We start from the raw sequence: 17,050 nt of genomic DNA on the forward strand, positions 1-17,050 counted from the left end.
AGAGCTTCTGCCTCACAGTGCCAGAGACCCAGGTTTGATCCTGACTGAGGATACTCTGTGTGGAGTCTCCACGTTTTTCTTGTGACTGCATAGGTTTCCTCCAGTTTCTTCTCACAAACCAAAGGCATGCAGTTTTATAGGTTAACTAGCCTCTTTAAATTTCCCCTACTGTGTAGGGAGTGAATGAGAAAGTGGGATAACATAGAACTAATGTGAATGGGTGATTGATGGTTGGCGTTGACTTGGTGGACCGAAGGGCCTGTTTTCATGCTGTATCTCTAAACTATAGTTTAGTTTATTGTCCCGTGTGCGAGGTACAGTGAAAAGCTTTTTTTGTTGCATGCCATCCAGACAGCGGAAAGACTATACATGATTACAATCAAGCTGTCCACAATGTACTGATACAGGATAAAGGGAATGTTTAGTACAAGATAAAGTCCAGTAAAAAACGATGAAAGATAGCCTAAGGGTCTCCAGTGAGGTAGATGGTAGGTTAGGACAGCTCTCTAGTTGGTGATAGGAAGGTTCAGTTGCCTGAAAACAGCTGGTACGTAACTGTCCCTGAATCTGGAGATATGCTTTACTGAACATCTGCCCACGTCAAAGGACATAGGTTCCCCAGGGCTCGATCGGATAACCTTCACTAGAGTTGAGAACACATTGTTCTGGCAAAGTCCCTGTCTCCTGTTTGTCAGCCATCACCCTGGCTGCCAGTTCAGGCAGGCCCAGAGTTACCACTTTCAGGGTTCGAAGCGCAAGATCTGCCAGGTGTCCTGGGCCAAGATTCTTCCCAGAGGCAAAAGCATAAAAAATAGATGAATCCTTTAATCTCACTGCAGCTCATGAGATCTTGGTGTGGGTGACTTGGTTTCCTAAAACACCAGTGGGTGCAGTGCACAGTAATTCATTCACCGTGAAGCACTTGAGGACATTACAAGGACAGATCCGCTGCAAGAAAGTATAATCATGAGCCCCTGCAGGTCTACTCGTCAATCTATGAAATCCTGACTGATGTCTGACCTCAGTTTATCAGCCCACCCAGTCTCCAGCTCTGCTGTAAAATTACACTGTTTTTAGAGGAAGGATGGCTTGTCACAAAAAGTCATTGCACTCATTGCTACCTCCCCTGAAAAAGAAACCCACAGCTGAACAACAAAGATGTTAAAACTTCTAATCGAGGACGGATTAGCGGAAAGATTCAGAGAGTAGGAATAAGCAAATCTTCTCATGATGCATACTGCCAGTAGAGTGGTGAGACAGGGGACTGTACGGGCATTGAGCTAATCACAATCAGTTCACTTAAATGAAAAACTGTACAGATTTGCCAATGGCTCCAAGCCAAGTAGGAAGTTTAGTTCAGACGAGGATGTAAAAATCTGCAAGGGGATTTGGACAGGTTAATTGAGTGCACATTAAATGTTAGATATAATGTGGGAGAAATATTAAATTATGCATAGTTTGGTAGGAAGAATAGAAAAACAGAATATTTGTTTCACACATCAAAAGTCAAGAGTGTTTAATTGTCATTTGTGCCAATCATGGGACAAATAAATGAATACTAGCTGCAGCTTAAAACAAACCCACCAATAAATACACAAATATACATACAACCAACGATACGATAAATTAATAATCAGTATACTAGGTAATCACACAACAGTAGTGCAAATCCAAACTCCTTGTGCAACCAAAACAAAGTCCATCATAGTTCATGGTTGCTGAGGTAGTGGTTAGGGCTGTACTGTGTTCAAGAGGGTGATGGTTGCTGGAAAGAAGCGGTTCTGGAACCTGGAGGTCATGGCTTTCAGGCTCCTGTACCTCCATGACCGTACTAGCAATGGGAGGGTAGCCAGGGTAGTGTGGGTCGTTGATACTAGTTGTCTTTTTGTGCCTCCAGTAGATCTCCATGATGGTAATCAATAATCAGTTCCTTGGCCTTGCCAACATTGAGAATAAGATTGTTGTTCTGGCACCATTCAGATTATCAATCCCCCTACTGTCTTCCGACTATCGTTACCCGTTATTTGACCAACAATGGTGGTATCATTGTGGATTTAGGATGGTGTTGGTGCAATGTCTAACTACACAGTCATGGGTTTAGAGAGAGTAGAGCACACATCCTTGCAGTGCTCCTGTGTTTATGGTTATCCAGACGGCAGTACTGCTGCCAATTCATACTGATTGAGCTCTGCCGATGAAGAAGTGTGGATCCAAACATTGAGAACCCAGGAATGTTGATGTTCAGAGCCGTCTTCCATGTTGGTTCATCAGATGCAGAAAGTAAAACATACAATTGCAGTAATTAACGAGGAGGAAAGGTTGGCCTTATTGAAAGGAGATTGGAGTACAAGAGTAAAAGGTAGAAAATTATGATACAAAATAAAATCTATGATTTGAAGAATTATTAATGCACTTTTCTGATGTTATCTGGATGCCCTCTTGCAGAGGGCTTTGATTATTCACCTCGTGTATTCCGTAGTGTTTTGCTCCATAACCAAAACTCCGCACTGGAATCACTGCACTTGATTCCTGGAAATAATCAGTTTGCCAATGAAGCTGAATGGTCTACACTCATTGGAGTACAGAAGATGGAAAGGTATCATACTACGACATACAAAATTCTGAAGCGGAGAGGAAGACAGAGTTGTTTTCATAGGCCTACTCCTGCTTTTATGTCTCGGAAGTGACTTCGACAGAAGTGAAAAGCCATCTCTTTACAGTCATCCAGATAACGTCGGAAAAGTGCATTAATAATTCTTCAAATCATAGATTTTATTTTGTATCATAATTTTCTACCTTGCTCTCAAAAGCGGGACACTGCATGGTTTCCCAGACACTTTCTTTTAATCTGTGACAATCAAAAGCCTACCGTGCTGACAATGTTGCGTCAAGGCTGTGTGTGTGTGTGTGTGTGTGTGTGGGGACCAATCAGCGGTGGTTGGTGATAGGAAATGATCCGTGTCATTGGGGCTAGCATGAACTCCCTCTATTAGTATTTTTACAGAGGATGTGGAACAGAGGAGTTGTTCCAGAGAACAGAGAATGCACGAGTTTGCTCATTCATAGAAGGGGTGAAAACCTCTTCTCCAGTATCTCAGTAGGGATGATCTTAAGCAAGAGAGGTTGAATCAAATCCTTGTTATATTATAACTTGGTTACTAAATAAGAAAGGGAGCCTTTTGCCAATATGCAGGCCAGATACTTACCGCATCATGGAAACTGGCAAATCTGATCACAAATGTTACTATCAGCGTTTAATCACAAAGCAGAGTTGCTTACTTGCTGCTGTAATGGCACACAACATTAACAACTCTCTGTAAAACATGAGTGCTAACTGCAATTTTTGATGCCTTCTTCAGAAAGGGCATCTGTCAGAAAGAGGATTCAGCAGATGTAAGCAGGACTAAACCACCATAGGAATGATATTAAATGGCATGGGACTATTTTCACTGAGGCAGGAAAAGTCAGATTTGATAGAGATTGTGAAAAGTTACTTTTTGAGTTCTTACGCAATGGAATATTTTGCAACATGGAATGGTTAAAGCTGGGAACTATTGAATCTTGGAGAAACTGGACAGGAAATTGAAATGGGACAGAGGGAAAGTGCAGGGTTTTGGGATTAATTCTAGATTGTATCAGCGGTCCAGCATAAACAGAGTGAGCCAAATATCCCTTCTCTAGGTTCGACATTTCTACTAGTAAAGTTCCTAATTTCAAAGTTCTTACCAATGTGCCTAGCCCACTGAGGTACAAGTGACACTTAATCCATTGTAAAGTATTTCACATCCCAGTTTTAACTTGGTCTGTCAACCTCCATGATTCCCAACAGTCTTGGTCAGCAGAGATCACATTACTGAGATGTAGATGACTAACTCTATGCTGGGTTCAACATCTGTAGCTAAATTAGAAGCTCCTTTTCAAACCACCTGGATCACAAGAATATTTTGGAATGTGCAAGCAGCCCACAGATTAATCACTTGTTAGCTTGTACTACTATTATCACCCACATCATCATTGCAGGCTAGAATCCAACCCGCTTTAAATATGCTGGATGCTCTTTATCTGCCCACTAAGAATGACACAAGCATGAGTCACCCATCCTCCTTCCCTGCAGAAGATCTTGGAGTTACTCGAAATGGAAATGCACAGCTCGTGTTCAAGCTCCTAGACTACCTTCCAGGCAAGCTTCGTGAAATTTGAATGAAAGTTGGTCCACAGTCCATCTACACCACGCTACCACAGGAAAGTGGCCAAAATAATCAAGGACCATTCATACCCTGGTCATTTCCTCTTCTCCACTCTTGCAGAAGATACAAAACCTTGGAAGCAGGTACCCCCAGATTCAGGAACATCTTTTCCGCTGTTATCAGACTCTTGAGCTGGCCTCTCATAATCTGGGGCCGAATACCCAATCTTCCAATGTTACAACTTTTGCTTTTTTTTTCATCTGCACTTTCTTTGTAGCTGTAACATTAAATTCTGCATTCTGTTAATTTTCTTTTTTGAACCTCCCGATATATGGAATGGTTGCCTGGAGAGCACGTAAAACAAAACTTTTTTTCACGGTACATGGTTTAATATTGAAATAATAAACCAATAGATTCTTATAAAGAAGAAAAACTCTTGTCCAACTCATTCCTAAAAATAGACACAAAATGCTGAAGTAACTCAGCAATTCTGGAGAGAAGGAATGGGTGACGTTTTGGGTCGAGACCCTTCCTCAGTCTCGATCCGAAATGTCACCCATTCCTTTTCTCCAGAGATGCTGCCTATCCTACTGAGTTACTCCAGCATTTTGTGTCTATCTTCGGTGTAAACAGCATCTGGAGTTCCTTCCTACGCATCTTTCCTGAAAGGTCTGGGTGTCTGCACATTGAACCATGCCTGCCATAATTTTGCCTCGTTATTTGTCAATAGTCTTTTTGCAACTTTCTCCTTAGTCTTGCTCATTGCCCTCCCCACATATGGGCATGTGGCCGTCAAATCAGCAGGTACAACTGCCTCCTGCGAATGCCAGCCCCACTTTCAAACCAATCTTAATTTACAGGTATTAATGATGTATAGCATACATAAAGCAGATACACAGACTTATTGAATCACACAGGCAAGAATTGTTGAGGCAGTTAGGAAACAGAACCTTACCTGGGAAGGTGTGAGGATTTGAGGACCCTCTTTTAAGGCACTTGGAACACAGGACGTGCACAGTGAAGTATAATCCCGGCCACTCCTGGAGGAGCACGTTTAGTTCTTCCAGCAGAGGGGTTATGGCTTGCCATGCAGTCCAAATATTTGGCAAGGTAGCGTGGCTGGCAATAGATAAGGTGTCCGCTTGCAGACAGCTTTGGGAGGGTTTGTAGCTGATGACCACCGGGACCTTGCCCCTGTAGGCAAAGATCTGATATTTGCCATCTGACCGGTGCACAATGTGAGAGTTGATCTGGACGCTGTATCTGGCAAATAGGCCTGGCGGGAACAGGAAGGGGAAACTGTATTCCACCTGCAGCTGCTCGACGGCGATGGGCTGCCCGGAGAGATTGAAACCATTGATCCAGGCCTCGGCGTGGGGCACCTCGTTCTTCACGTAACTGGGGAACTTGAACCACACCGCCGCGCCGTTCAGAGGGGTCATCTTGGGCTTGTTGAGACAGTAACACAGCCCCATCTTCTCCAGTAGCTGCAGGATGAGGTGGAGGTCCTGCTGCGTGCTGATGTGCGGCTTGAGCAGCAGCCGGATAACGTGCAGCGGGAGCAGCCCGTGCAGCAAGAAGCCCTCCACCAAGTGCTGGAGCTGCGCCGCCCTTAGCTCGTCCACCTCGCCGCCGGCCAGCAGCTTGTGCAGCAGCAGAGACGCGTCGCGCTGGAAGAAGACGTTGAGGATGTCGATCAGCCTGGTCAGGTTGTGGAAGACGCACTCCCGGAGCGGCGGGCTGTCCTCAAAGTACAGCAGCTTGCCGCTTTCGTGCAGATAGGACAGGGCGCTCTGCAGCCGGTCCTCGGTCAGGCCGGCCTGCAGCCCCAGGCGGGCAGAGTCCCACCACGACAGCCACAGGCGCTGCGGCCGGTAGTGCAGCTCCTCCAGCCGCTGCCAGGAGCGGGGCAGCACCCGGTGCAGGTTGGGGAAGATCTGGCGGTGCTCGGCCACAGACAGCAGCTTGTCCTTCAGGCGGCCGATGCCGGCCGGCCGCCCACGGCAGCAGCTGACGCCGATGACCGGGGACAGGATCTGCAGCCGGTTGTTGAGCAGGTACTGCAGCTGGGCCTTCTTCCTACGCAGGTTCTTCTCGCACACGCCGTAGAAGGGGGCGTGCGGGCTGGCGGCGCGCAGATCCAGCTCTAGGCCCCGGCCCCGGCCTTGCCCCAGCGCCCCGTCCACCTGGCCGGCCAGCGCCTGCATACACTCCACGTCGCGCTTCTCCTGCACGGCGATCTGCTGGTGGATGTCCAGGCATTTCTCCTCCACCTCCCGCTCGCTGCACTCGTCCACATGGGCCCCCACCACACACACCACGCCGTGGGGTACCCGTGCCCCCAGCAGGTGCAGGTAGTAGCCGACCTGTTGGTAGAAGCGGCGCGGCGCGTACGCTCGCAGACTGACCACCAGCACATACATGGCGCCCGGCGACAGGAAGAACGGCTGGATCGGCCCGTAGTTCGCATCTCCCGCCAAATCGTAGACGATGAAGGTCAGGTTGTTCTCGGCGTCCGCCGCCCACTGGGTCACCTCGATGCCTTTACTCTGGCCCTGCAAGGCCCCCGGGGGGCTGCCTTTGCTCTGGCTCTGGCTCTGGCCCTGCAAGGCCGGGGGGCTGCCTTTGCTCTGGCTCTGGCCCTGCAAGGCCGGGGGGCTGCCTTTGCTCTGGCCCTGCAAGCCCCCCGGGGGGCTGCCTTTGCTCCCCACCAGGCACAGCCGCAGCGACGTCTTGCCGGCGCCCTTGGGTCCCAGGAGCACCAGCTTGAGGCGGGGTTTGAGCGCCGGCTGCGACAGCGCCAGCTCCTTCTGGTAGGCCGCGATGTAGGGGATGCCCTTCATGCACACCTCGTAGGGCGGCTGGATCAGAGGGTTGTCCTTGATCTTCCACAGGCTGACTTTGGACAGCTGGCCGAACGAGTCGGGCAGGATGGCGATCTGGTTGCCCTGCAGCACCAGCTCCTCCAGGTGACACAGGCTGACGATGGAGTCGGGCAGGTAGCGCACCCTGTTGTTGTCCAGCCACAGTGTGGCCAGCCTGGACATGTTGCCGATCCTCTGCGGGATCGCACACAGCCTGTTCCTGCTGAGGTACAGCTCCTCCAGGCTGCTCAGCTCCAGCAGGGCGCTGGGGAAGTCCTCGAACAGGTTGGAGGACAAGTTGATCATCTTCAGCTTGTCCAGGAGGCCGAAACTCTGGGGCAGTGAGCGCAAGTTGTTGTTGTCCAACATCAGGCTCTCCAGCGCCGTGAGTTGGCAGAAGGTGTCGGGCAGGTCGGACAGTCTCAGGCCGCTCAGCCACAGGATTTTCATGGAGCGCAGCTGCAGGATCTCCTGCGGCAGAGCGTCGATCTTGTTGCCCGAGAAGTCCAGTTCCTCCAGCTCTCCGAGGGGCAGGATCTCCTGCGGGAAGCAGCTCAGCCTGTTGTGGTCCAGGTCCAGGGTCCGCAGCCGCTGCAGCTGCCCGAAGGTGGGCGGCAACTGGCCCAGCTCGTTGAAGCTGATGTCCAGCTCCTCCAGGCAGGACAGCGCTGTGATCTGGGGAGGCAGCAGCTGCAGCTTGTTGTGACTGAGACACAGCTTCTTGAGGCGCTTCAAGCGGCCCAGCTCTCCGGGCAGCTGCACCAGGCAGTTGTGAGCCAGGTCCAGCTCAGACAACTGTTCCAGGGAGCAGACGGGGGCGGGCAGGCGGCACAGGCGGTTCCTCCGGAGGATCAGCGCCCGCAGGTTGGTGAGCGACGCGTCCAGGCCGTCGGGCAGCTCCTTCAGCGAGTTGTTGGCCAGGTCGAGGACCTGCACCTGACTGATGTTGTCGGGCAAGGAGAGGCGCTGGTCGCCGGCGCTGCTCAGGCTCAGCTGCCGGAGGTTGCTGCGGAGTTTCCTGCAACGCAGCGCCGCCTCCCGCCACACTTTGACCGTCTGTACGCTGCTGCCACCGCTCTCGGCCATGTCGCCGCTCCCTCTACATGGTCAGCCGCAGGCCACGGCCACGGCCGCCCTGAGCGCCGAGTGTCCCGGGCGCCCGCCGCCACCTTGTGCCGGAGCCATGGACCGTGAGAGCAGGAGGGAGGGGGAAGCTGAGCCCCCTGCACTGCCTGCACCGCCTGCCGCTGTCGACCCGCGGCCGAGAGCTTCAAACTCCTCCCTCGCCTCCTCCCCGCAGCCAATAACGCAGCACGCTGGGCTGGGCCGGCCCGGCACGGCACAAGGTGGGCACGGCAGGAGCCGCCGCCCCTCCTCACATTCAGCCTCGCCTCACCGAACCGACCGCAACAAAGAGCAGACCAAATGTGTAAGAAGGGACTGGCACTGGCACTGGCACTGCAGGTGCTGGTTTAAACCGAAGATAGACACAAAAAGCTGGAGTAACTCAGGCAGGCAGTATCTCTCTGGAGAAGGAATGGGTGATGTTTCGGGTCGAGACCCTTCTTCAGACTGGTTAGGGATAAGGGTAACGAGAGATATAAACAATGATGTGGAGAGATAAAGAACAATGAATAAAATATGAAGACAGGTAACGATGTTAGCTGTTAACTGTTTGTAGGGTGAAAACGAGAAGCTAGTGCGAGTTGGGTGGGGGAGTGATAGAGAGAGAGAGAGAGAGAGAGAGAGGGAATGCCGGGGCTACCTGAAATGAGAGAAATCAATATCCATGTCACTGGGCTGTAAGCTGCCCAAGCGAAATATGAGATGCTGTTCCTCCAATTTCGCCCGCCCCGCGGGGAACCAGCATCCGAGCAGTCAGTCGGGGCTGGCCCGGGCGGAGAGGCAGTGAGGCTAAACCCGAGTCCAATCTATCCCGATGACAAGGATCGGCAATATATCACAAGAACACACCCCTTCATTCAAATAACTCATTTATTATTACATTGTGTATGTTTAGCCCTTTCCTGTTATAATTTAAACTTTTTATAAAAACGGTATTATTAATTTCTGACCTTATTTGCCCTTTGCAGGTTATAATTCAGCTCCTCGGTTCGCTGCAAAGAAATGAAGCCAGTGATTATGAGTAGTTTTGTAATTGGAAATTTCACTTTGAAATGCGACGTTAAAAAGAGTGAATCGTCCGTCATCAAACACTCACGGTCTCGCTATCCTCTCCTTTGTTGTAAAAGGCACACATTGCGAAGCTTTCATTTCCCTCTTGCAAACTAATACCTTTGCGCATCGAGGATAGAATGGTGTTAAATGAATCCAACGTGCGATTCTGTTTATTTATGACAAAATGCTCTGTTTGGGGTTCTGCGGCTTTGATTATGTAATAGTTTTGGAATACAGTTACAGGCCAGGTTACAGTTTGCCAAGAAATACTTAAAAGAGCAACCACAGTTCTGGAAAAAGGTCTTATGGACAGATGAGACGAAGATTAACATATCAGAGTGATGGCAAGAGCAAAGTATGGAGGAGAGAGGAACTGCCCAAGATCCAAAGCATACCACCGCATCTGTGAAACATTGTGGTGGGGGTGTTATGGCCTGGGCATGTATGGCTGCTGAAGGTACTGGCTCATTTATCGTCATTGATTTTGCAACTGCTGATGCTAGTAGCAATGATGAATTCTGAAGTGTATAGACGCATCTTATCAGCTCAAGTCCAAATAAATGCCTCAAAACTCATTGGCCGGTGGTTCATTCTAGAGCAAGACAATGATCCCAAACATACTGCTAGAGCAACAAAGGAGTTTTTCAAACCTCAAAAATGGTCAATTCTTGAATGGCCAAGTCAATCACCCGATCTGAACCCAATTGAGCGTGTCTTTTACATGCTGAAGAGAAAACTGAAATGGACTAGCCCCCAAAACAAGCACAAGCTAAAGATGGCTGCATTACAGGCCTGGCAGAGCATCACCAGAGAAGACACCCAGCAACTAGTGATGTCCATGAATCACAGACTTCAAGCAGTCATTGCATGCAACAAAATACTAAACATGATAACCTTCATTTACATGACATTGTTGTGTCCCAAACATTATGGTGCCCTGACTATGTATAAACACTGCTGTAATTTCTACATGGTGAAACCAAAATCTATAAAAATGGCCTTTATTAAAATCTGTCAATGTGCACTTTAACCACATGTGATTTTTTTTTCTATTACAAATCTCAAATTGTGGAGTACAGAGGCAAATAAATAAATGATGCGTCCTTGTCCCAAACATTATGGAGGGCACTTTTAATCGGCAGGTTTTAATCTTCACTGTTCCAGTGCAGAACAAAGGTAGGTCATGTAGAAAGTTATTGTAACCATTTGGTGCTTGCAAATCCCCCTCTTTCAATGGAGAAGTACACATCTCAGAGGCAATGACATTATACCTAAGGTAAGGCAAATTATTACATTTAATGTATGAGTTAGCAGAAAATGATGCATTGAGCTAAAGGAGGTACAAGAGGCTGCAGATGCTGAAATCTGGGGCAAAAAAAACAAAGGAATTAATTATTTTCTCCCCACAAATGCTGATCGATTTGCTGAGTTCCTCCAGCAGTTTGTTTTTTGCCACAGAGCTCAAGGGGTTATTTGGTTAAATTACAGTCATGAAAAACATAGGAAGAGAGGTGTAAAAATTACTACCGCATTAATAAGGGTGTGGATTATTTTTATTCTGAAGAATGTAATAAAGGATTTGTACAATAAAAGCTATATAATTTTGAAAACTGAAGTTAGGGTACAAAAGTGCAATATAAACAAGACCTTTACAGGTCATTAAAATGACCAGTGAAGATGAACCCATAAGAGTTAGAAAATTAATGAAATGTTCTCGGCCCCTTGGAATGTTCAATGCCTTTTAGGTTTGCAGCACTCACAATTCCCATCCATCTATAATTTGTACAAAGATTTCCATAGAAGTTACAGTTTAGAAATTAACTGTGCAGTTTAACTGCAGATGATGCTAGAATTGGTGGTACTGGACAGTGAAGAAATGTCATCTAAGATTACAATGGGATCTTTAACTGGGCAAATGGACTGAAGAATAGCAGATGGATTTTAGTTCAGTTAAATGCAAGGTGCTGCATTTTGGTAACACCAACCAGGGCAGGACTTGCACAGTAAATGAGCCTGGGAGTGTTGTAGAACAGAGAGAGATGTAAGGGTGCAGGTACATAATTCCATGAAATTGGACAGGGTGATGAAGAAGGTGTTTGGCTTGGTCGGGGGAATGGGAGTTGAATTGTCATGTTACAGTTAGAGCTGTACAGGACTTGGGTAAGACCACATTTAGAGGATTGTGTGCAGTTCTCGTGGCACAAAGAATGTTATTAAGGAGAGGCTGGATTGGCTAGGACGTTTCCCTGGATCAGAGGAAACCCTCTACCAACACTCCCCTGCGTCTAGCAGAACTGGTCCTTACTCAGCAATTTCTCCTTCGACTCCTCCCACTTCCTCCAAATCCAAGGCATAGCCATGGACACTCGTATGGGCCCCAGCTATGCCTGCCTCTTTGTAGGGTTTGTCGAACAATCCCTGTTCCAGGCATACACTGGCCCTATCCCTGAACTCTATCTCCGCTACATTGACGACTGCATCGGTGCTAACTCCTGCACCCATGCAGAACTCACGGACTTCATTAACTTTACTACTAATTTCCATCCTGCACTCAAATTTACTTGGACCATCTCCGACATCTCCCTACCGTTTCTTGATCTCACTGTCTCCATCACAGGAGACTATCGACTGACATTTATTATAAACCTACTGACTCCCACAGCAATCTAGACTACACTTCTTCCCACCCTGCTTCCTATAAAGACTCTATCCCCTACTCCCACTTCCTACATCTATGCCCAAGATGAGGCGTTCCATACCGGGACATCTGTGATGTCCTCATTCTTTCGGGAACGGGGGTTCCTCTCTTCCATCATAGATGAGGCTGTCACACGTGTCTCCTCGGTACCTCGCAGCACCACTCTTGCTCCCCCTCCCCCCAGTTGCATCAGGGACAGAGTCCCCCTACTCATCAACTTTCACCGTATCAGCCGTCTCACACAAGCACATAATCCTCCAACATTTTCGCCACCTCCAATGGGATCCCACCTCTACCCACAACTTCCCATCTCCACCCCTTTCCGTTTTCCGCAGAGACTGTTCCCTCCGCAACTCCCTGTAAACTCATTCCTTCCCATCCAAACCATTGCCTCCCAGGTGCTTTCCCCTGCAACCGCAAGAGATGCAACACCTGTCCCTGCACCCTGCTCGACTCCATCCAAAGACCCCAACAGTCTTTTCAGGTGAGGCAACGGTTCATTTGTACCTCCTCTAACCTCATCTCCTGTATCCACTGTTCCAGGTGTGGACCCCTATATATCGGCGAGACCAAGCGTAGGCTCGGCGATCGTTTCGCTGAATACCTCCGCTCAATTCGCCTAAACCTACCTGATGTTCCGGTTGCTAAACACTTTAACTCCCCCTCCCATTCCCACACTGAACTTTCTGTCCTGGGCCTCCTCCATTGTCAGAGTGAAGCCCAGCCTAAATTGGAGGAACAACACCTCATATTTCGCTTGGGCAGCTTACACCCCAGCAGTATGAATATTGACTTCTCTAACTTCAGGTATGCTTTGCTTTCCCTCTCTCTCCATAATAATAATAATAATAATAATAATAATATTCATTTATTGTCATTGCAACGAGTACAACGAAATTAAAAAATAGCCAATCCTGACGGTGCGTACAAACATATATGCAATAAATGCAAAAACAAATAAATACATAAATACAATTAAATACAATTATATGACCGATTTTTTAACGGTGTTGCCTAGTGCAAGGTAGTGTTCAGTTCTCGTATGGCCCTGGGGTAAAAACTGTTCTTAAGTCTGTTTGTTCGGGATTTGATCGACCTGAAACGTCGACCAGAGGGCAGATGAACAAACAGACGGTGGCCGGGGTGGGATGGATCTTTTATTATTTTGCCTGCTCTACTGAGGCAGCGTAGGCTGAACAGGTGCTCTAGGGAGGGCAGTGAGCAGCCGATGATTTTCTGGGCCGTCGTGATGACCCTCTGAAGGGCCTTCCTGTCCTTTTCTGAGCAGCTGGCATACCATGTGGTTATACAGTATGCCAGCACACTCTCGATGGAGCAGCGATAGAAGGACAACATGAGCTTCTCCTGCAGGTTGGTTTTCCTGAGGATCCTCAGGAAGTGGAGTCTCTGCTGTGCCTTCTTTACTGTGGTGATGGTGTTGGTAGACCAGGTGAGATCCTCTGCGATGTGCGTACCCAGGAACCTGAAAGCTGGTACCCTTTCCACACAGACCCCATTGATGTAGAGTGGGTCGTAATCTCCACTGGTTTTTCTAAAGTCAATTATAAGTTCCTTTGTTTTGGAGGAGTTCAGGACCAGATTGTTCACTGAACACCATGCTGCCAGCCTTTGGATTTCATCCCTATAGGCTGTCTCATCTCCTTCTGAGATGAGTCCAACCACAGTCGTGTCATCCGCGAACTTGATGATGGTGTTGGTGGGATGGGTGGGGGCGCAGTCGTGAGTGTAGAGGGAGTAAAGGATGGGGCTCAACACACAGCCCTGTGGTGAGCCGGTGCTCAGTGTAATGGTGGAGGAGAGGTGAGGGCCTATTTTGACTGTCTGGGGGCGGTTGGTCAGGAAGTCCTTGATCCATTGGCAGATGGTTTGGGAAAATCCAAGGTCGGAAAGTTTGGTGACCAGTCTGCTCGGGATGACCGTGTTAAAGGCAGAGCTCCCCTTCCCAGTTTTCCGACCAGTCTGACTGTCCTTGTTTACATTTTATCTGTTTGTTTTGTTGTTACCTTGTCCTAGCTAACAATGATCTATTCTACATTGTCTTTGATCAACATCCCCTTTGTCTCATTTTCACACCTTACACTTCCTTATCTCTGTATCTCCCTCTCCCCTGACTCAGCCCGAAGAAGGGTCTCAACCTGAAACATTATCCATTCCTTCTATCCAGAGATGCTGTCTGTCCTGCTGAATTACTCCAGCATTTTGCGTCAATCTTCAGTTTAAACCAGCATCTGCAGTTCCTTCCTGCACCTGGCAGTATACCTCTACCCTTACTCATTTGTGTAACATCTCACAAATCATCTGTGCTATTTGTCCCAGCTAATTCTTATGATAGTGCAATCCATGTTCTTGGGTAGATCACGATAAACATAGAACATTGCTCTTGATAATGTTATTATGATGGATGTTTTGAAATAAATTAATTGTCTGTCGCATTTGAACCAACGTCATTTAGCCCATGGCTATTATGATAGTTTCTCAGTTAGTCCCCTATCTTGGAAAGAGATTTATGACACGCCAAGCACGACAGATGTCAAATCTTTAAGATATTCCATGTGCTTCACAGAAATGTAATTGCCGAGGCACGCCAGGCATTATGACAGATTACCACAATTTTGAACAAAGAGATAGGTTTTAGTAAATGCGAAAGTTCAAAAGAGGAATAGAAAGATGGAGAGATTTAGAAAGGGGATTCCAGAGTTTAGGTTAGAATAAACAAAGGATTAAAAAAGGATAAAAGATTAAAAAGTGAATAAAATAACAATATAGAACTAATGTAAACTGGTGGTTCAGGATCAGCTTAAATTTTGTGGGCCTCGTATATCTTTATGAATCTATGAAGCCCCCCCTGGCAGCTGAAATCAGAGCTCTCAAAGATGCAATGATCATGTTTGAGGATTATAAGGAAGCAATGAATAGAGAAATGGTCAGGAATTTCAAGAATAGTTATTCCTACCACCAGGAAGGGCACTGATGAATTCCACTAGTCACATACAGTGCATTCAGAAAGTATTCAGACTCCATCACTTTTTCCACATTTTGTTACGTTACAGCTTTATTTTAAAATGGATTTAAAAAAAATTAAATCATCAATCTACACACAATACCCCATAATAAAAAAAATGAAAACAGGTGTTTAGAAATTTTTGCAAAGTAATTAAAAAGAAATAACTGAAATATCACATTTACACAAGTATTCAGATCTTTTACTCAGTACTTTGTTGAGGCACCATTGGCAGCGATTACAGCCTCATGTCTCCTTGGGTATGACGCTACAAGCTTGGCACACCTGTATTTGGGTAATTTCTCCCATTCTTCTCTGCAGATCCTCTCAAGCTCAGTCAGGTTGGATGGGGAGTGTTGATGCATAGCTATTTTCAGGTCCATCCAGAGATGTTCAAGTCCAGGCTCTGGCTGGGCCACTCAAGGACATTCACAGACTTGTCACAAAGCCACTCCTGTGTTGTCTTGGCTGTGTGCTTAGGGTCGTTGTCCTCTTGGAAGGTGAACCTCTGCCCCAGTCTGAGGTCCAGAATGCTCAGGAGCAGGTTTTCATCAAGGATCTCTCTGTACTTTGCTCCGTTCATCTTTCCCTCGATCCTCACTAGTCTCCCTGTTCCTGCCACTGAAAAACATCCCCACAGCATGATGCTGCCACCACCATGCTTCACCGTAGGTATGGTATTGGCCAGGTCATGAGCAGTGAGTGCCTGGTTTCCTCCAGACGTGACGCTTGGCATTCAGGCCAAAGAGTTCAATCTTGGTTTCATCAGACCAGAGAATCTTGTTTCTCATTGTCTGAGAGTCCTTTAGGTGCCTTTTGGCAAACTCCAAGCGGGCTGTCATGTGCCTTTTACTGAGGAGTGGCTTCCATCTGGCCACTCTACCATAAATGCCTGATTGGTGGAGTGCTGCAGATATAGTTGTCCTTCTGGAAGGTTCTCCCATCTTCACAGAGTAACTCTGGAACTCTGTCAGAGTGACCATCGGGTGCTTGATCACCTCCCTGACCAAGGCCCTTCTCCCCCAATTGCTCAGTTTGGCCGGGCGGCCAGCTCAATGAAGAATCCTGGTGGTTCCAAAGTTCTTCCATTTAAGAATGACGGAGGCCACTGTGCTCTATGGGACCTGTAATGCTGCAGAAATTGTTTTATACCCTTCCTCAGATCTGTGTCTCGACACAATCCTGTCTCGGAGGTCTATGGACAATTCCTTCGTCTTCATGGCTTGGTTTTTGCTCTGCCATGCACTGTCAACTGTCGGACCTTATATAGACAAGTGTGTGCCTTTCCAAATCATGTCCAATCAATTTAATTTATCACTGGTGGACTCCAATCAAGTTGTAGAAACATCTCAAGGATAATCAATGGAAACAGGATGAATCTAATCTCAATTTTGAGTGTCATAGCAAAGGGTCTGAATACTTATGTAAATGTGATATTTCAGTTATTTCTTTTTAAATACTTTGCAAATACTCCAGAATGCTCAGGAGCAGGTTTTCGCTTCTTCATTCTGGGGTATTGTGTGTAGATTGATGATAAAAAATTTTTTTTAATCAATTTTAAAAATAAGGCTGTAACGCAACAAAATGTGGAAAAAGTGAAGGGGTCTGAATGCACTGTAGTTGAGCGGGCTGTGGAGCTGGTGGAAATTGCAGAGGTATGGAGATGCTCTCCTGAGATGCTGCCTGACCTGCTGAGTTACTCCAGCATTTTGTGAATAAATACCTTCGATTTGTACCAGCATCTGCAGTTATTTTCTTATATGGAGAGCTAAAGTTCATCAAAAATAAGGGCGACTGTTTCAAAATCCAAATCTTAACTGGGAGCAAATATAGGTCAGCCAATGCTGGCATGATGAATTGGATGTGCATTCAAAGGCATTGGTGAGTGAGGAGAGGCTGGAGATATGGTGACAAACATAATTTTTTTTTAAAACAGTTCATTTTTGGAGAGAAGATGGCAGAGCTGAAAGAGAGGACTTTACATGAACAGAGATAGTTATTAATGGGATTCAGGAAGAGGGTTGGGTGATTGGCTGTTGTGGTGAAAAGAATCCAAGAAGCAGGAGGTGCGTCACATGGTGAAAATGTTGGGAGAGCAAAT

General features: G+C 47.1%; 1 protein-coding gene across 3 annotated transcripts in view; it reads right to left on the reverse strand.

Annotated features, from left to right (window-relative positions):
* mfhas1 (multifunctional ROCO family signaling regulator 1) overlaps positions 1-8,312 on the reverse strand; it is a 78,454-nt gene extending 70,142 nt beyond the window's left edge. For 2 of the 3 annotated variants that reach the window (XR_013547046.1, XM_078395973.1), the window contains exon 1: positions 5,143-8,312. Coding sequence is in view for 2 of the 3 variants with exons in the window: in XM_078395973.1 (XP_078252099.1) it covers positions 5,143-8,137 (2,995 nt within the window). In the remaining variant the exon portion in view is untranslated. Of the gene's footprint in view, positions 1-1,798; positions 2,252-5,142 lie in introns of those variants that run through there. The other variant, XM_078395974.1, reaches the window with a different exon arrangement.
* Between the last annotated feature and the right edge of the window lie 8,738 nt (positions 8,313-17,050).

Source organism: Rhinoraja longicauda, chromosome 3, assembly GCF_053455715.1.
Source record: "Rhinoraja longicauda isolate Sanriku21f chromosome 3, sRhiLon1.1, whole genome shotgun sequence".
In the NCBI taxonomy this organism is placed as follows: domain Eukaryota; kingdom Metazoa; phylum Chordata; class Chondrichthyes; order Rajiformes; family Arhynchobatidae; genus Rhinoraja; species Rhinoraja longicauda.